Here is an 18,881-nt window from a genome sequence, read left to right as displayed (position 1 = left end):
GCCGGTAAACAGCAACAATATGACATTGCCTTGTCCCGACCCCCATCCTCTCTGGCGGGATGTGCTCGTAATCAGGAGGTGGGGGGTCAACCCCCGAACCGCCCTTCGTCAGCTTCCGCTGTTTCTCTCCCCACCCAAGAAATCCCAGAAACATAACACACACAAACACGCAACACACACAAACACACACACAATCACTTACCTGTTCTCCCGCGATGGCTCTTCCGTGTCCTGACGTGCCTGTCAGCCCCTGTAGGTTCTTGTGTGTGGCAGGACAATGACAGTTTGTTTTAGAAAGACCGATCTGTGCGGTCACAGAGCCGTCTTTCTATATCGATTTTTTTTTCCCGTTCTAAATAAAACTACATTTTCACTTAGGACCACAAAGCTCTGATAATTTTAGAAGGCCGGACTGAAGTAGAAGTTGTTAGTAGATGTCTCAGTGTATTATGATAATATATATATTGCATTCTTAACCAATATTTCTGACGTTGGTACTCAACTAATGTAGGAAGTAACTGAGAAAAGCGAGGTGGGGTACCTGTTAGGTTGTGCGCTAAGGCCCAAAAAGTAAGGATGTGACTATATTGGGTGAGGATTGTAGCAGCGGTTAATAGGAAATAGTGTGTCCCCCAACCCACTTATTTGAATAAAATTGAGAGAAAGATTTCCCAGCCCGCACTAAAAAAAAACTGACATGTATTTGCAGATAAACTGTTGCTAAGACGAAACTGAATTGGTCGTGAACAGTGTCAACATGTATTGAGCATGGTAGTAATTCGGAACATATAGTAAGAAAACCACCATTGGGCACTTTGTTCCCCACTGACTCAAAAGTAATGCTACGCTACTCATAGATTGGCACAGTATACCATGAAACACAAAAAAAGCAACATATATTCCTCCCACTGACTCAAAAGTAATGCTACGCTACTCATAGATTGGCACAGTATACCAAGAAACACAAAGAAAATGCAACAGATATTCTTATACAATTGGCTTTTCACATACTAGAAAATAGCTTTCTTAATTTTCATATTGATGCATTGTATCAAAGCTATCGTGAAAAATGCCCAATTTTCATATTTGATACATTATACCAAAACAATCATAAAAAATGCCGACAATCATGAAAAATGCCAACACGTGTTTCGACTTACTATCGGGTCCTCCTCAGGGCATACACTAAATTGACAGTTGTCTGAGTACTAAAAGTGATTCAACCAGCAAATACTGTTTGCATTGTTCAAATATTATCACCCAACTACATGATTCTGAAGGGTTATCAAAGCACAGTTAAAAGAGAGGGGGGAGGAAAAAACAAAAAGAAAATGCATGTTAGTCTATTGGTCTGCAATCCTGTGTACATAAGACAACATTTGCACTCTAAGCTATCGAAGCATGGTATACCAATACATGCTTAACTATTTAGCATTTTTTACGATAGCTTTGCTACAATGCATCAATATGAAAATTAAGAAAGCTATTTTCTAGTATGTGACGAACCATAGGAATTACTACCATGCTCAATAAGTGTTGACATTGTTCACTACCAATTCAGTTTCGTCTTAGCAACAGTTTATCTTCAAATACATGTCAGTGATTTTTTCGCGCGGGCTGGGAAACCTTTCTCTCAAGTTTAATGTTGGAAGTAATCAGAGAATCCTGAGTTTCCAATGAAGAATATTTAGGTGTGTTGCCTTTAGAGAAAGACGGACTGCAATTCAACATGCGTTTAGTCATCAACCTTTGGAAATAATTAGAGGGATCAAAACGACGGAACTAAACTGTATTTGCGGTTGGATGGGTCCACTCGCACCGAAGAAGATATCTGAAGAAGCTGATGACTATGGGCATGTTTCTCTGTAGGCCTTTAAACAACGAAACATCCTGAAAAAAACCAGGACCAGGTTCACTGTGTTCTCTGTACCATTGGCCTCTAACGTGAGAGCAGCAGGAACGTTGTGAAGGCTAAAGACAGCCCAGTGGCATACTATATGCTTCCTACGCTTCTGGTTTTCTGGTTCGTCTTACTGGCTTTTTGATTAAAAAAATCTTCACCATCCTCTAAAAAGTGACGTTTGAAGGCAGATCAACTCCTCTGTCCCACTGAATTTGGCAGCATCGCAGACTGCTGCTCCATCACCGCTAACTGCCAAGCCGGTCTCCCCCTTTTGAAAGCTTTGCTTCCTTCCATGGCTAAGTGTAATTTGGCACCAATGCTATGTCCCCTTTCCGAGCCTTCATCAATCTTCATCCCAAAAGAACCAACACATTCAAAAGACAAACATGCTGCATCGGGTATATAATCAAACCAAAGGTCTTTCAAAGAAAACATCTTATCTGAATAGCTGGTCAAAGCCTTCTCTTCTTAATGATGGCAGAACCTAGCATGGTACAGAGCTGGTTTGGGTTTACATTTGTTAGTCTTGTGCATACAATATTAAATAAAAATATGCTTAGGGGTCCTCCACAATGCTCAGCACAATCATAGGACTTGGAATCAAATATATTTATTATGCAAGAACAATCATGGAGAAAAAAAGGAGATGTTAAAGAATTAAGCTCTTTTGATATAGATTTATTTAATGACTGGCACCCATCGTTCTGCAGCCATCACCTTCTCTGCATCGATATCCCACACAGGCGCCAGAAACAGGATTCGCCTTAGGCTTGAACTAAGGGGGATAGAGGAGGGAAGAACAATGTCAAGCACTGGAAACGTAAAGGTCTGTTTGCCACCTACCTGCTTACAATAAGTGCCTGTCCTGAACATGTCCTTCATTGTCAGCCACTGGCAAAAATACAGGTAGCGCACTGGCTGTGGGTATGTTTGCCGAGGGATGGTTGAAAATCGACTGCGCTGAATTTGGCTGCAGAATGCTTTCTTCTCTCTGCTGTTTGATGGCTGATGTATCGTTCGTGAATAGTGATGGCTGAGCAGTACCGAGTGTGTAGTCATGGGTTTGTTGTCCTTATTTCCAGATCCCAACTGCTCCGCCAAGTTACACTGGAAGACCCCACTGGTGAAATGCTATAGATTCCAGGGAATAAGAGTCCTTACCTCACTTGTTATTCTCTGGCATTGCCTTTGCAAAGGGAGAAAGCAATAACACTAGCAGAACAGAGCCGCACAGCATCCAGAAGCCTTGGAACCCAGAAACAATGCAATCTTATGTAAATGTGAACAGCGTTGCAGTGATAAGCTAACCACAAAAGGCCAATGTTGTGAGAAATAATAGCACTAATTATATTTGATGTATATTATGCACACTTTAAATTCAAAGCAGCGGTCTAGATAGCTCTGTAGATCTGTAAACTGCTCTGTGCCCGAACTGTCAGAGTTTGGCGTGTAGGTGAATGGCCCCTCCTGTACATACCTTAAATATCTGTTAGTGAACTCTCAAATGTTGCACGGTTCTGTTGGGTTTGGTTGCCAATTGTTTTTTTGCTATGAAAAGTGCTTTAATTAGTAAATTTAATCAGGATTACTTCATGAAACTTTCTCCAGACCTGAATGCGAGAAGGTCCCTGTGAAGTGGGTGATCGCGAAGGGCTGCTTTTTGTTTTTATCGGGGGCCACCACGTCTATGTGTGGTGTGTTCCATGGTTTTCCACAGAAATATCTGCTCTGCCGGCTCTGTTCATTTGCAATTCGAAGTAGATAGGTGTGTCTTGCAAGCTTGACTGGCCAGTAGCAATCCATTTACAGTGATTATAAACAATACAGAAATGTTGAGAAATGAGGTATCCAACCATTTAACCAATGGTTATAAATCTGCTTGCTTGGATGCCCCATGCCATAGACGCAGTGTCTTTCCAGTGATGGTGCCAGTTTTTGACCAAGGTAGATTAGGCACTCCCAGCCCAATATGAAGTTAACAAAGAGCCTTAAGATGCCTAGTTAGGGGCGTTTAGGTGTTTGTGCCCAGCATGAAGCCAGTCGCATGTAGACTGCTCAGAGAACATCCATTGCGGAAGCTTTGCTATTGGCCCACTGTTTCTTGAACCCTTCTGAAGAAACCTCATAGAATCAGGTACCAGAGATCACAGTTTCTCTTAATGATCAGCAGATGTTTCTTCAAGATAATGGGATCTGTGCGGTGGAGCAAAGAGGGCGGTGGTTGTCAGAAGACAGATGGATCATTGTTTTCGCCATAGTCTCTGTTACACGTTCAGTGAATTGTTCCATCACAATCCAATATTGACCGCATAGAACTTTCATTGCATCCTCTGTGCCTGACCCACTTTCTGTCTCCATCCACGTGATCATGTAACATCCAAAACGTATGCAAGCGTGGGAGCCAAGTGTTGTAAATCTGGGGCACTGTTTGAAATGTTGTGCTAAATAAAGCTGGACATGTCTTCCATTTCATGACTGAGTCAATAATGTAACAGGATACAAGATGTTCCGAACCCGCTGGGAAAGCACGCTGGTCTCAAGGAGCTGATCCGGAAAGTCAAACGTTTTTTCTAGGAGTATGAGAAATAGAGCCTCAATAGCTCAGAAAATAAATATAAATTACAGGCACGTGGGTGGAAAAGTAATTTCAACCGTATTGTGTTTCGTTTCAATCTTTCTCTACATTTGATCTGAAGCCGGGTGCCTTCTGGGGGCTGGATGACTGGATAGATTCCTCTCGCCTGGAGCCGTTCACTGTGGGGCTCAGCTTCCACCATTGGCTACAGGGATAGAGAAGATCAAGGTCGCGTTCCTTGGCCAGTCGGATGCAGGGTGGGGATGGCGGGAGAAACACTATTTATTTTCTGGCTGTCTCAAGTTGGTCCAGGAGATTGGACCATCTTCTGCATGAGGATCCGGGGCAGGGAGTTCTGGGACGAGAGTGGCGTCATTGGGCGCAGCTGGGATTTAGAGCTTGCTCTGAGGGAACTCGCTCTCTATTGCAGCTGCCACCTGCAGCCTGGGCTCTGTTGCAGTCTCAGCAGAGAGACCAAGGACTGAGTGGACTTCAAACCTAAGCATTTTCACGCTCAACCAAAAACTATTCAAATGTGTGGCGTTAGGGGTCAATGGATTCCCCTTGCTGCCTTTGGGAATTTCTGCAGGATTTTCATTGTGACACAGTCATTCCAGAGCTTGCATCCACCCATCTGCAAGAGGGGGCTACCCCTCGCGTCACAGAGCCCCTCACATCATTTAGCCAGTTAAGTGCATACTCGAGATATTTGCGGGCAATGAAGTAAATAGAGAAACTGAATCAGTAAATGAAATGTGGTTTCATTTTGTAGTATTTAAATAACATGGTTGTCTTGAAAAGTCAAGCATTTAATTGCAAGCCTGGTTGAACAAGAACAGGTTTAACATGAGCATGCACTAGGTGTAACGTAAACGTTTTTTCTGTAAGGAAGTGAAAGCATTTTCCAATGTTTTAGCTTTCCCTTTCGTGTGTTAAATAGCATATTGAATCAAAAAAGCCACCCCCCCTCCGCCCCAGAGAGGAAGTGCCTTGCTGAAAATAACCTTGCCTGAAAAAAATGGCATTGTTGTTTCCTCGTCAACTTCCGAAGACACAATGTTCAGAATGTTGTCAATATCAGACCCATCATCCCACAGAAAACCCATCCGAAGATTTCCCCAATGTAGTTCCGTCTCTGACAACCAGTGGGCAGGGGCTGAGCAACTCATTTCTATACGAAAGCTGAATCTCCATTCCTCTGATGCCTAAAACCAACTGGGTACTATATCACGGACATGTTTCAGGTCCTTTTATCACTATTATGGAGCAGTCATCAAGGGTGGTTCTTTATATGAGACACTTGTGTGGTGCACATATTGTTAACTGGCAGCAATGGGAGACCTCCCTCTGTTTACATGCAGGAGTCTGGAACTGTTATTGACACCGATTTTTTGTCTGGACTTTCGCCAGTGGTAATTACCGCTATTGTGTGGCGGTAATTTGGGGGCGCCAAATGACTTTTATATCACCTGCATAGCAGAAACAAAGGTTCATGTAATGACATACCGTGGGTGGTACTTCATTACAGCATTTCATCCGCATGCCTTTATTTTTAATATTTTGTTGCTACCATTTGCATCACGTCTTGAGGATGACAATGCATTATAAACAGTCGCAGGTCATACCGCCAATGTGCAGTTTTTTTTAAAGGCAAAAATGGTTTTACTGCCACTTCCCAGCATTACACTACACATGCGGTGAGAAGGGTCCCACTTATTCCACCCGGTTTTTCGGAGTCCCCATGCCAATGTTTTCAACTTCACTATGGGAATAATTACTTTGAAACTATCAGGGGACCCGCCACATTTTTTTCCACTACCTCCTCGGTGTGGGTACAAATTGGAGGTATTACATGGCGGTATTCCACCTTGAAATCAGACCGTATTTTCTGCCCGTGAATTCTCTTGGAATATCACTGGCGGTAAATACCTTCCAGCTTGTAATGTGGTAGCTGGTAAACCAGGCGGTATTTGTACGAGGGGGCATTCAAGTGTTCTCGTAGTTGAATACAACCTGCAAGTGAGAAAAAAGAAGACCCTCACTAAGATAGCAAAACAGAGGATGGGTGTTTGACCACGCTGCAACCCAGTTTACTCTTAGACCCTCGCTAAGATAGCAAAACAGAGGATGGGTGTTTGACCACGCTGCAACCAGTTTACTCTTAGACCCTCGCTAAGATAGCAAAACAGAGGAGGGGTGTTTGACCACGCTGCAGCCCAGTTTACTCTTAGACCCTCGCTAAGATAGCAAAACAGAGGATGGGTGTTTGACCACGCTGCAGCCCAGTTTACTCTTAGACCCTCGCTAAGATAGCAAAACAGAGGATGGGTGTTTGACCACGCTGCAACCCAGTTTACTCTTAGACCCTCGCTAAGATAGCAAAACAGAGGAGGGGTGTTTGACCACGCTGCAGCCCAGTTTACTCTTAGACCCTCGCTAAGATAGCATAACAGAGGAGGGGTGTTTGACCACGCTGCAGCTCAGTTCACTCTTAGACCCTCGCTAAGATAGCAAAACAGAGGATGGGTGTTTGACCACGCTGCAGCCCAGTTCACTCTTAGACCCTCGCTAAGATAGCAAAACAGAGGATGGGTGTTTGACCACGCTGCAGCCCAGTTCACTCTTAGACCGTCGCTAAGATAGCAAAACAGAGGATGGGTGTTTGACCACGCTGCAGCTCAGTTCACTCTTAGACCCTCGCTAAGATAGCAAAACAGAGGATGGGTGTTTGACCACGCTGCAGCCCAGTTCACTCTTAGACCCTCGCTAAGATAGCAAAACAGAGGATGGGTGTTTGACCACGCTGCAGCCCAGTTCACTCTTAGACCCTCGCTAAGATAGCAAAACAGAGGATGGGTGTTTGACCACGCTGCAGCCCAGTTCACTCTTAGACCCTCGCTAAGATAGCAAAACAGAGGAGGGGTGTTTGACCACGCTGCAGCCCAGTTTACTCACTATTCACTGCGCAGGTTCTGGGGATCACCTTCGTTGACCTCAAAACTAGCCGACACAGAAGAACATTTTTGGCACACGCAAAGAAACAAATTCTCATATGAAAAAATGTTTGACTGGAAGGATTCATCTCCTTTAGATTAAGGCTGCTCCCACTGTTAAAAGACAGTGTATGCTTCTGCACTTGGAGTTCATTGTAGACTGTGTGTGTTACACGCTGAGCTACTCACAAAAGACGTATTGCAATTTGTTACTGTTGTGAAATGTTTTGTCCTTTAATGGTAAAGGAACATGCAGTTTTCTTGGGCTATTCTAATGTACACCTTTTTCATGTATGAATTATGTATTGGTGATGCTGCAACGTACACCCACGCCCAACAGATGTGTTGCTATTGGAAACGATGCCGGATCTGGAGGTTTAGCATGTATTTGGATGGAGGGTAGGGTGCTGACGGAGCGGTATTTATTGGTCAGCGTGGTGAATACGACATGGCACACTGGGTCGTGACCCTTAGTACCCCAGTGGGACAGCTAGACCTGATGAGACCAACACATCTGGCAGACTTCCTGGCGTTCACAAGGCATGCAATATTAATGCTGACCAACGCGCCACCCCACATACCCGTGCGCAGAGCACCTTTTCAGAACCGTGGGCCCTCACATTCACAGAAACCACAACACATATCTATGCACGCAGCATCTCCTCCACAAAGACACTTAAAATGACGCAAACCAAACAAAAACTCGAAGCATGAGTCCTGTGCGTTAGTTGCCAAAGTCTCTGGTTGCAGCGACACCTACCATTGGTCCTGCAGAAACACCAATGGCTGCTTCAAATCGGTAGATTTGCATGTGCATTTATAAAACACCCATAGCGAAGGGCTGAAAGAGATGGTAGCACTGCGCTTCAACTTTGAAAACGAGTATTCAGGTGCTTTTTGAAAAACAAGAAAAGGTTAAAATGGCGTTTTAATAAAAGTTTTGATTTAAAAAAAAAAGTTGGCTGAAGTCTAGGTAGTCGACCACTTACTTAATGTACTGGTTTTCAATAAGTATGTTATTCATTTACTAGATATACTTGAAGAAATCACTGCTAAGGTTGAACATATTTAAAAATATAGACCGCCACATACATAAGGGGTATTTTTTCTTCGCTATCTGTTATTTCAATAATTATGTCACCAGACTCTAAACCGCAGGGGCCGAAACGTTATCGTATGCATTTGTTGTGGCAATACTTCCGATGAGCATGATCTTATACCCAAAAAGCTTCTTCCATCTGTTGGTTTAGCGATGTACATAGCTGTTATCATTACAAAAAACAAGCAATAAAATCTGTAGCGCCGGACTTCAAAATTGGTACTATTGTCACTTTTTTAACCTCTGCTGTGTGAATCTGTATTTCTTTTCTGCCAAACGATGTTGCCAATGTCACACCCTCTACCATGTCTTAAAGAAAAAGGCACTTATTTGTTAAGACAGAATTATGTTACTGGGTTATATTATTTTAGCTTTCATCAAATTACCTTAGATAGAGCTGCGATGAAACATCAATGTAAGCACAATTCTCATGGCGTTGTTGTACAGTAAATATTTAATCACGAATGCTGTCAAAGCTGCAATGTCTCTTTCAAATATTGGCATATTTACTTACTCTCCCTACAGAATTAAGAGGAAATACATATACAGTATTTAAGAACAATAAACACATTGTCACGGTAGACTCAAAGTAAGATATTGAAAGAATTGGAAATGAGTATCAAAACATAATGCTTTGCACCACTATGTGTCATTAGCTGTAATTTCAGAAGTGAGCATTGTAGCTTTAAACAAAAAAAAGTTGAAATTCATACCAGCTTGACAAAACTTATGGCAGGTACTATCTGAATGGATTAGAGCTAAACCTAGTTATGAATATGTGGTTAATTTATTGTATATATGTTTTATGGTGTTTGATTTTTTTTCCTGCTGGTTTAAAGTATCTATGAAGGAATTTTAAGACAATCAATATGTATCATAATCGCTGTACTGTATATAATAATTCAAATTGAGAAAAGGCTGTGAAGCATGGGCAAATATGTTTTATTTTCAAAAATGCTGTTCTCTACAAAATAAAGGCTTTACTATTTACTTACAACATTTGTGTTAACTGTCTTCTGTATAGTAATTTCTGACACACTACCAACTTCTGGACCATTTACATTAATTCTAAAAAGAGATGCATCCAAAATATTTACTCTGTGTTACTTTGTTAAAAAAAAATAGGGGGATCTTTTTAAATATATATATATAAAATTAAGAATGAATAAATTATAGGTTCCTGTGGTTTACAAGAGTATAATGCCATAGAAACATGACGTTCACAGGATAAACTACAAGACCCGCATTTGAGTAAATTAAACCCTAAAACTGAATTATTGGTTTTTAGTTCACAGGAACCAGACGTTTATTTTTCAAATGTGTGATATAGGTTTACTCCGACATGAAAATTATATATTTCATTTCAAGGAAGAAATGTTTATTGATAGCTGTAAGATAAATCCTGAAGTATATTATTTGGTAGTCTTTAATCAAAAATAAAAGCAACAAAGTGATTTGATGTTGCAGAGATTGATTTCGAGGAGTTGCAGTGAAAACCTTTTTTGTTTCTGGTTAAAAGTAATTTTTTGTTCTGCAGCACAGGGGTTGGAGACAGCTGATCTTTTTAAAACTAAAACTGAAATGCTAAGATTATGCAAATGTTTTGTTTCCTATATACGCTGGAGAAATCGGGAGACATAGGTACTGGTTTAATTAAAGTGTGTGTTTTGTTTGGTCATGCTCCTAAAAACAAAAGGAGTCCAATTGAAAGGTGAGAAGAAAATTGGACAGAAGGAACTATCTGAATGAATGAATACCCATATTTAGCACCGCTTTTCAAACTGCATGACTAATTGAGGGAGCAAACTGAGTTCTGATTATTGACAGTTGGCTGCTACGTGCAGGGTTTGTTCTCTGAATTATGGGAACATTAGCTGCTGCTCTTTCAGTACGTAAAAGTACCAGACTATGTAATGGGATCTAACAATAACATAGTTGCATAGAAATGTTCAAATTCCCTCCAGTCCCAACTGAGGGAAAGGAACCTGCAGTGAAGTTCAAGTGAGGTGTTACGCCCTTATACTTACTAATGATTACTTATAATAATCGCTATAGCTCACACCACATCTCACAACACATATTCCTAACATATATTATGGACACCACTGATTCCACAGGATTACATTGCAAACGAATAGCACCATTTCTTTTGTGTCCAGTAATGTTACATGATATGGGATTATCTGCTTCAAAGTCTGCTTTGCTTAATGTCTTTGAGAGTGATACTTCTATAAGATTCCAATATGGAGTGAGGACAACATGGCTATCCTTCACTCTCTGACATCAGAGCAGCCAGGAAGGAATTGCGCCATAGCCGTCTTTGATAATGCAGCATTGCCCGGTTTTCCATATTTGCTGCCAGTTTTCTGTTTTTACTTGTATTACCCGTATGAAGGCACCTTGTAGATATAACAACAATACAGTAGGCAGAAGTAAGCAGAGAGCATGATCATGGGTTCTTGTAACACCCATTCACCTGCAAGCCATCCTTCCTCCCTCTACACTCCCATTCATTCTCCCTTTTAGAACAGCCAATTCCCGCAGGCCCCACGCAACACTTCGAGTTCCACTGAAAGGCTATGTTGAGCAAGGGAGATTATTTGAAAACCTCAGCCCTCTTTAGGATTCAAAAACATGTTACTGGTGAACCTGGAAAGCCCTTCTCCTAGCTACGGGAAATACAAATATTGAGCGTGACTGTAACTATGAAGAGACGAGAAGCATTAACAGGGAAACATCCTGCCCACCAATCGACCTCGGCAACAGAGACTCATTGTGGGGTCGGAGACACTATTTTATTCCGAACAGTTTCCTGCTTAGATCCGGTTTTCAATGTCAACAACAGAAACGCTGAGGATGCAATGAGATCTGACCTCCAGCTAAGGGCACTTCACTCATTGTTTGAGTCCTTGGCCTTCCACAAGCTACAGAAGAGCCTGGAATGTAAGCTGTGCAGATTTGCAAAACCTTGTCATGCGATGGCGACAAAACAAACAAGCGTAAGAGGTGTAAAGTTCAAAGTTTTCACAGTTCTGGTACCGTTGAGTCTGCAAGAAGATATTGCATGTTGAAACATCTGAGTTGTGAGCCTGGATCATACTTCATTTTATGTGTTTTCTGTTGCATTGTCATTCCATCCATCCTTTATAATAATCACGTTTTAAAAAAAATAATTACAACCACTATATCAAGATTGCATTCTCTCCTGGGAGCGTGAGTCATTCCAGCAAAAGTTGTTAACACATTAGTACATTTGATTTAGTGCAAGAACTAGTTTGTTATTTTCCTGATGAACAGTTTTAGTTAAGGATAAGGATAAGCAATTATGAGTTTTTTTGTCAACTAAGTTATTTGATAACACAGCAATCATAGATAACCAAGATCATAAGGATTAGTTATTTTCAACTCTTGTCCAATGACCTTACTTATAATCTAAAACGATTTCAATTTTGGATGGTTTTTGTTGTATTCAAATATGAAGGTAATACCAATGGTCGGAGTCTTCAGATACAAAAAAGATTCTTCATGTTAAGCTTCTTCCAGGAGTTATATATATTCAGAAGCTGCAATGAGGTATTTAGAAAGGTAAGGACCATAGGGGAACTCGTGAGAAACCTCAACCCTGCAGTTTGTCCTCCAGCTGCCGTTGGTGGGACATTCCCAAAACACATCGATTACTCAGATGCATCACTCACTCAACATTCCACACTCAGGATTGGAAGACACCACAGTATTATACTGCAGAGAACAAAACGTCCAGGGCGCCAGAGCCCTGTATTAAGACAGGTACAATGTACAGAGAAAGCAGAGAAGATGATAAAAACAATAGCATACTACAAACCGCAGAAACGAAATCTGCAATACTTTGGGGGTACACTTAAGACAAACACTGGAAAGAGCAAAAATAACACCTCGAAATGAGGAGAGGATAGCGTAAGTGTGGACAGGTAGGAGGGCAGTTTGGTAAATCACAAACTGGTCCATGCAAAGAAAGAAGACGATAGAAATAGTTGAATTCAGTAGAGGTAGGAGTCGGGAGGTAAGTGCAAGTGGAAGATATCAGCAATCAAGGAAAGAAAAGAGAGGGACCAGTTGAGAAATGCAAACAGAGAGGCTAACCACATTCAAGGGGTTACAGATAGCTGGTAGGGAGGAAGATAAGGGTGAAGATGGAGGGGAAAAAGCCAAAAAGACCTCTGTCGAGATGCAACTGAAAGAATGCAAGAGGGTGCTACCAGGCTTCTAGCAGAGATAGAAGTTAGTTAAGGAGGTGGCATGCAATCAAACCTAATAACATTCATGAGGGTAAGAAATTGTACAAAACTACATGGAGATGGAAGGGGGTGGCCACTGAAGAGCTACATCAAAGGAAAGAGACTGGTGGAGAAGTGGTGTTAGCACTTGCGGTAACGGGTGAAGGGAAAGGTTACGCTATTATAAGTTCATAGCAGCTGTGACAAGGGAAGTAATCATTTGGAGAATCTTCCAACCTCCCATTCTCCCGCCTCTCTGTCCCACCCCAGTCAACTGTGCACACAGTCTACTCTTGACTCAGCTGTGATTTACAACATGAGGCACTGCAGGCTCAGGCTTTAACAGTGTTCATGGTAATGTATTTAATACTGCATATGCTTGCAACTTCCAAGCTCACCGCACAACCACAGACATTATCCAGGTAGATTAATGAAGTGCACAGCCTTGCCTAAAATACAGACCTACAGCTGGTTCACCAATATCCCCCCATTACCTCACCAACACTTCTCACTCAATCCACCACATGCGAGTGCCCACACATCCCTACTGAAATAAACATTTCTCCAATTTCTGATCTTTTTAAATTCCCTTCTTCAAGGCTATCGGCTCTTACTAGTCTCACCTTTTCTCCCCCTTCTTTTTCCCTCCCATTTTTCTTTTCATCTCCACTGACCAGGGAGCAGTTACACTGTGGGTGGGCGCAATGGACTTTCCAGAAAAGCCACAGTGCGAGGAGACTACTATGGTTGCCGGTAGCCTAGTAGAAATCACTATCACATTTACATATTCAGAAGGAGAGAGAAGTTAGTGGGAGGAGCCAGGGTATAAAGTGTTGGTTTACAGAAAGGCCAATAAAAGGGCAACCAGTAAATGTGTAGAGTCACATAGGCCTGTCATTAATGTTGTGTGTGAGTTATACGTAAATAGTAGTGGCTTGAGGTATTTCCTCAAAGCGAGGGTGTAGGTTATGGCATGGGCACATGCATTCCCAGATGTTTGGTGCTCTGCTGCAAAAGGCTTGATTTAGAACTTACTGTTTTTGAAGTTGTGGCTTTTTAGGCAAATTATCTCTTTGTTGCAAAGAGTTCTCTGACGTGTAGAGATTGGTAGTTTGTCAGCCAATTACTCTGGGGCATTCCGATAAGTGGCCTTGTATGTTTCAAGGGGCATCAAGCTTCGACCAGGAACCAGTGCCAGTGAAGTGAGATGCGCACTGGGGCAAAATTATTGATTCCATAATGAAGATGCCTGATGTTGCACAGCAAACTAAGCTGAAATTGGAGTTGCAGTCTTTGCCTATGTAATCATACATGCATTATTCCTCAATTGAGTAAGATGGGAAGTAAATCATTTAACTCACTGTGGCAGGAACCCCAGCAGTAAACATACATACATATACACAGAAATATGATTTGCATGCATCTAACACAGTTTATCTGCCCTCCCCAAAGAGATAGCTTTCTTGGTGAGGAAGGGAGTGCAGCCTTTGATGCCTTTGTGTCAAGTTTCAAGACAGAGATAAAGAAAGGTAGAGATATGGCTCCCTGTCTATGCTCACATTTTCTAGTGGTCCCCGCTGTGTAGCAGGTGAACTCTGAGATGCGCCCGTTGGCTGCAATAGGATATAATGTCATGGATGAGCAACTAAAGGAAAAAGGTCCAACTCCGACATTAATTTACTGAGTAAACAAGGGTGTAGTTGATGATCTCAGAACACATACTGTGTGGGGACACATGACAATAGCCTTGGTGTTTGACTTGTGTTTATTTGTTTGTTCCTTGTACATTACTGTTTAAAGGGCACCTGTAGAAACAGTGCCAGATCAGAGTGCCTGGTTTTCTAAAGAATTCTTGGTACATGGACTTCTGTGCAACCTTTGGCAAAGGTGGAGTAAGTTAGCAGTACTACGCCTACCAGGTGGGATGACGCAATTGATCAAGCAATTTCACACAGAAACACAGGGACACATTTGCATGGAGCCATTGGGTGAGCTTCCTGAGCACTTCTAAATCAAAAAACAAGAAAGGGTCCATATTCACTCCTCGTGTTTAATCTCTATCCAGCCCACATTCCTGAAGTCCTTATGCCCCCACCTCCCTGCACTGTGCATAAAGCTATACTCTGCTTGATGTAGGCTGATGATACGGCAACAGTTGATCAAAGTCGACCTGTAACAACAATTAGTATCCTTGGACATCTATTAAAGAGTACAATATATTATGCTAATCTCTGAACATAACCAAAACGGTGTTGTTTTCTAACATAAAAGATCAGGCCAAATGCTTTTTACATTTTGTTACACTGAACCAGGTCTCAAGCACAAATATTTAGGCCTGTGTTCTATGTCCTGTCTTTGGTGGTCTTAACATGTTAAATAGGTTTTAGCCAAGTGCTGTTTCACCTAGAAGCCCCTTCTACCATTCAATGCTTTAAATGGAGACCTCTTAATCCTTTCCATCAGTTCTATCAGCATCAGTGAATATCCCCATATGCAACCTGCCGTTTTAGCACTTCACTTGGAACTAGGGTTGACATTCTATACATTGTCCTAAGTTGCCAAAATGAACATTCTGAGCATGTCCATGGATCCCAGCTCAGTTTTATCTGACCAAATCTGGCATGACCATTCTGAAAGACGACGCCAGGTGGGATTCGGTTGGAAACACTTTCAACAATCTTGCCCGACCTTTGGACTAACAGTTCAGAAACTGGCAACAGAGCCTAAAACTATTCAAAAGCGATTAACATTGAATCTGCACTAGTGTTTTACGGGAACTGTACATAGATACCATGCTAAGGGCAGAATCGGCTGCCATAATTCCTTAAAGCGTGCCCTTTTTGCCAAGTGCTATGAGACTTTTTTAAATCACAGATTGGCCCACTTCCGGTTGTCTTAGTTAAATCCATCTGCTGGGTCTAAGCTCCCATGTGAACAGAGGACCTCTAATTGTTCGAGCAGGGCTAAGAAATACCATACTCTATGCGGGTTACTTTATCTGAAGAGAATGAGACCATTGTATTTGATACAAGCCTGGAACCTACTAGTCAAGGGCAAGAAACAGCGAAGCATATTGGCACTAGTAAGCTTCCTCACAGCTGGTGATTAAGATGATAAAGGTTGCAATTCTTTACTGAGGTCATAATGAAGTGAACTCCGACACAAGCTATCCGAAAGCTGGGCTAGTTTACTTCAGTACATTTAAATAAGGCTACTTATTGACATTAGCCAAGCGCACATTTTTTATTTTTCACCCCAAAAGTAATGTTGTTCAAGAACTTTAAAAGCCTCTTAGGAAAAGTAACGAGACAAGTGATTTGGACACTGAATTTTACAGAGATAAATGAAATTCTGGTTTTATGGTTTTTAATGCATACATTGTCCTTGAAAGCAGATGCACTGAGCATTCAGACTTTAGCCTGACCAATTTTATATATGAAACATACTTCTCCCATCCATTACCTACGTGTAGCAGAAATGATGCTCAGGAACAGGAGTCAACGGATTCCAGGTTTTAATTCTAATTAGTGGCACTCCATCATTTGCAGCATACAACACAATGTGTTTCGATCACAACACTGGGGGCTTTCTCAGATAGGTGTGGATGGCGGGTGCCCGTCCGCCACAGGATTGTGTTCCACTAATTTGAAGTGAAGCCTGAAATCCCGCAACTAGTATGCCCAAATATCTTTTTTGCTTTGAGCTGGAAATGTGTGAGAGGTTTTTTTTAATATGAGCCTTCTACGGAACAAGTCGAAAGACCACCGCTAGACTCCGCCTCCAGCTCAGAGGATTTTTCTTTTCATTACAGAAGGCTTTCCTTTCCCTACAATTCTGGAGGCTCGTTGTTTGACTGTTGACATGACTGCAGAGGCAAAGATTGCAAAAAGAAGGCAATATATTGTGCTCTAGTGAAATTGACACCCCAAAAACAAGCAGGAAGGAAAACCCACACCGACAATCTGTTTCCATTTTCCTTGCAGAATTGTCAATGCGGCAAGTAACGCAATCGAGTACTTACAGACCACTGAATGTAAGATATTATCCAGGGAATCCCCATACTGCCCACTGTACAGATTTATTGAACGTTTACGTATGATGGTCAAGAGAGGATTACTGTATTTTGAGGTGTTGGTGAGAGAATTTGAATGAAAACACCAGAATGATTGGGCAGATCTTCTTCACCTTCTTCTTGTTCTTCTTCTTGTTCTTCTTCTTCATCCTCTTGATCTCTTTCTTTGGCTTCCTTTTTTTCTCGGTCTTCTTTTTTTTCCTGGTCTTCTTTTTTTTCTTTTTCTTCTTCTTCTATATTTTCCAATTCAATTCCGACTGAAATATAAAATAATAAGTTTAACATTAGAATGAAATAAACTACGGAAACAAACATACCCAGGCAAATGTTTCCTAATTCTTGCACACCTTCTTAAATTTGTTCATCTCCAATATTAAAATGCCCTATCAATAATACCATTTTACATACAATAAAAGGGAGCGTCTACATATATTCTGGAGCAGGAAGAGTCAAATTCATAGGGGAACTGTCTTCACTCATATCCAATGTAGTACTTCTAATTTGTGCCCCACAAATCGCCAACATCCGGACAATCACATCAAGAGCAGATTGGAGTTTCCAGATGTTTCAGTAGTTTGGCAAGAAAATACTGCGAGAAATGTCTTGCCGCCTCTAATGTTCAGTGGTATGTCAACTGAAGTATTGATCGGAAACAAGTGCACAGTAACTGAGTCCACACATAACCATGACCAGTTCCACAACTGGCACACTACTTGGCACACAAGGGCCTCGATCTCAGCAGAGAAGCAGAAGACTGAAAGGGCTTGTTGTGTGTATTCTTCAGGAAAGCAAAGTCTGCATTGCACCACAGTTTCCAAGAAATCAAATTGCCCAAAAAGAATTTTCTGCAGCATTACAATTTGAACAATGGGGATTCAGTGTAACACACTAGGCATGAATCAGTCCTACTAATGACTAGACTCTGAATATCTAGAGCCGACTCTGAATATCTAGAGCCAGGAATAATAGATATATGTTTGACTGCCTCTGTAGCGGGGATGCCCTCTGGGAGTGCTGGACCTTGCACAGGAGACATGGTAAAACTTATTGTCTGCTGGTAAGAAGAGCAAACACATTTGACATTCCAGAGCCCTCGGCCCCATGCTAACAAATAGGACATAGTTTCTTTGTGTCAGGAGATAAGCAAGCAGCTGCTTATGGGTGCAGTATGCATTGCGTGAAAGTTGGCTGCTGGTTGAGGCAGAAATTACTGCTCCACCGTACGTAGCTGTGTACATGTTTAGGATTCTCCATTTGTCTACATGTATGTTAAAAACATTATGCAAAACAGAGCATATGTACAAGCATTGACAAATTCAAGCATTTTGGAGTGTGTATAGGCATTTGCTAGCTAAGCGACCGTCATCATAAACTGATGGGTCTCAGACAAGATGCATGCCTGCAACCAAGTCAAAAGAACAATACACCTATCGCAATGCCGTGGCCATGGCCCGTGGGTCATAATGTGGCTATTCGCCCTCACTGTACCCACAGGGCATGCTCTTTTGCAATAGCCTATGGGTACTGCGCCTCGAGCAAAGACTGTGGCCTTACTGCGGTTCCATGTGTTAATATCCCCGCAAATATATTGCGATACAAAAATATTGCCATCTTTTCGCGGCGATATTGAGCCATGGATCCTGCGGGGGACACCCCCGCAACCCCTGCATTATTTTTAAATGGGCGGGGGACACCCCCGCAACCCCGGCTCTCACAAATTATCCCCCCCAAAAATATCGCCTATGGCGAGACATACGACCATATGTACGGCAATATTTTTGGTGGGGATAATATGTAGGGATACCCTTACTGCAGGTCCATTAAACCCACCCACCCTATCCGAAGTGCATTGCCTACTGCCATGTTGTATGGCTACTGCAAGTGGTGCATGACCTGCACCCCAGGCACACTAAACATCCCCAAAGGACACACTGTGCATGACTTGCAGCTATGCCCTTTGTGTACTGTCTTTTTGGGTCCCCCATA

At 42.0% G+C, this 18,881-nt stretch overlaps 2 protein-coding genes across 7 annotated transcripts in view; one reads left to right on the top strand and one right to left on the bottom strand.

The window, feature by feature from the left end:
- Positions 1-18,881, top strand: part of GPRC5B (G protein-coupled receptor class C group 5 member B) — a 307,339-nt gene that overhangs the window by 204,870 nt on the left and 83,588 nt on the right. Inside the window, exon 4 of one of the 2 annotated variants that reach the window (XM_069647167.1) lies at positions 2,986-9,567. The exons of the other annotated variant lie outside the window; for it this stretch is intronic. Within the exon in view, the coding sequence (XP_069503268.1) occupies positions 2,986-3,030 (45 nt within the window). The 3' untranslated portion in view covers positions 3,031-9,567. Of the gene's footprint in view, positions 1-2,985; positions 9,568-18,881 lie in introns of those variants that run through there. 2 annotated transcript variants of the gene reach the window in all.
- Positions 16,053-18,881, bottom strand: part of IQCK (IQ motif containing K) — a 1,231,453-nt gene continuing 1,228,624 nt past the window's right edge. For all 5 annotated transcript variants that reach the window (XM_069647159.1, XM_069647160.1, XM_069647161.1 and 2 more), the window contains one exon: positions 16,053-17,152. In XM_069647159.1, the coding sequence (XP_069503260.1) occupies positions 16,926-17,152 (227 nt within the window). In that variant the 3' untranslated portion in view covers positions 16,053-16,925. The remainder of the gene's footprint in view (positions 17,153-18,881) is intronic.

The sequence above is a fragment of the Ambystoma mexicanum genome, chromosome 2q (genome assembly GCF_040938575.1).
Source record: "Ambystoma mexicanum isolate Mex_15411 chromosome 2q, UKY_AmexF1_1, whole genome shotgun sequence".
NCBI classification, from domain to species: domain Eukaryota; kingdom Metazoa; phylum Chordata; class Amphibia; order Caudata; family Ambystomatidae; genus Ambystoma; species Ambystoma mexicanum.
The sequence above is the reverse complement of the archived record's forward strand: the minus strand, read 5'-3'. Positions and strand labels throughout refer to the sequence as shown.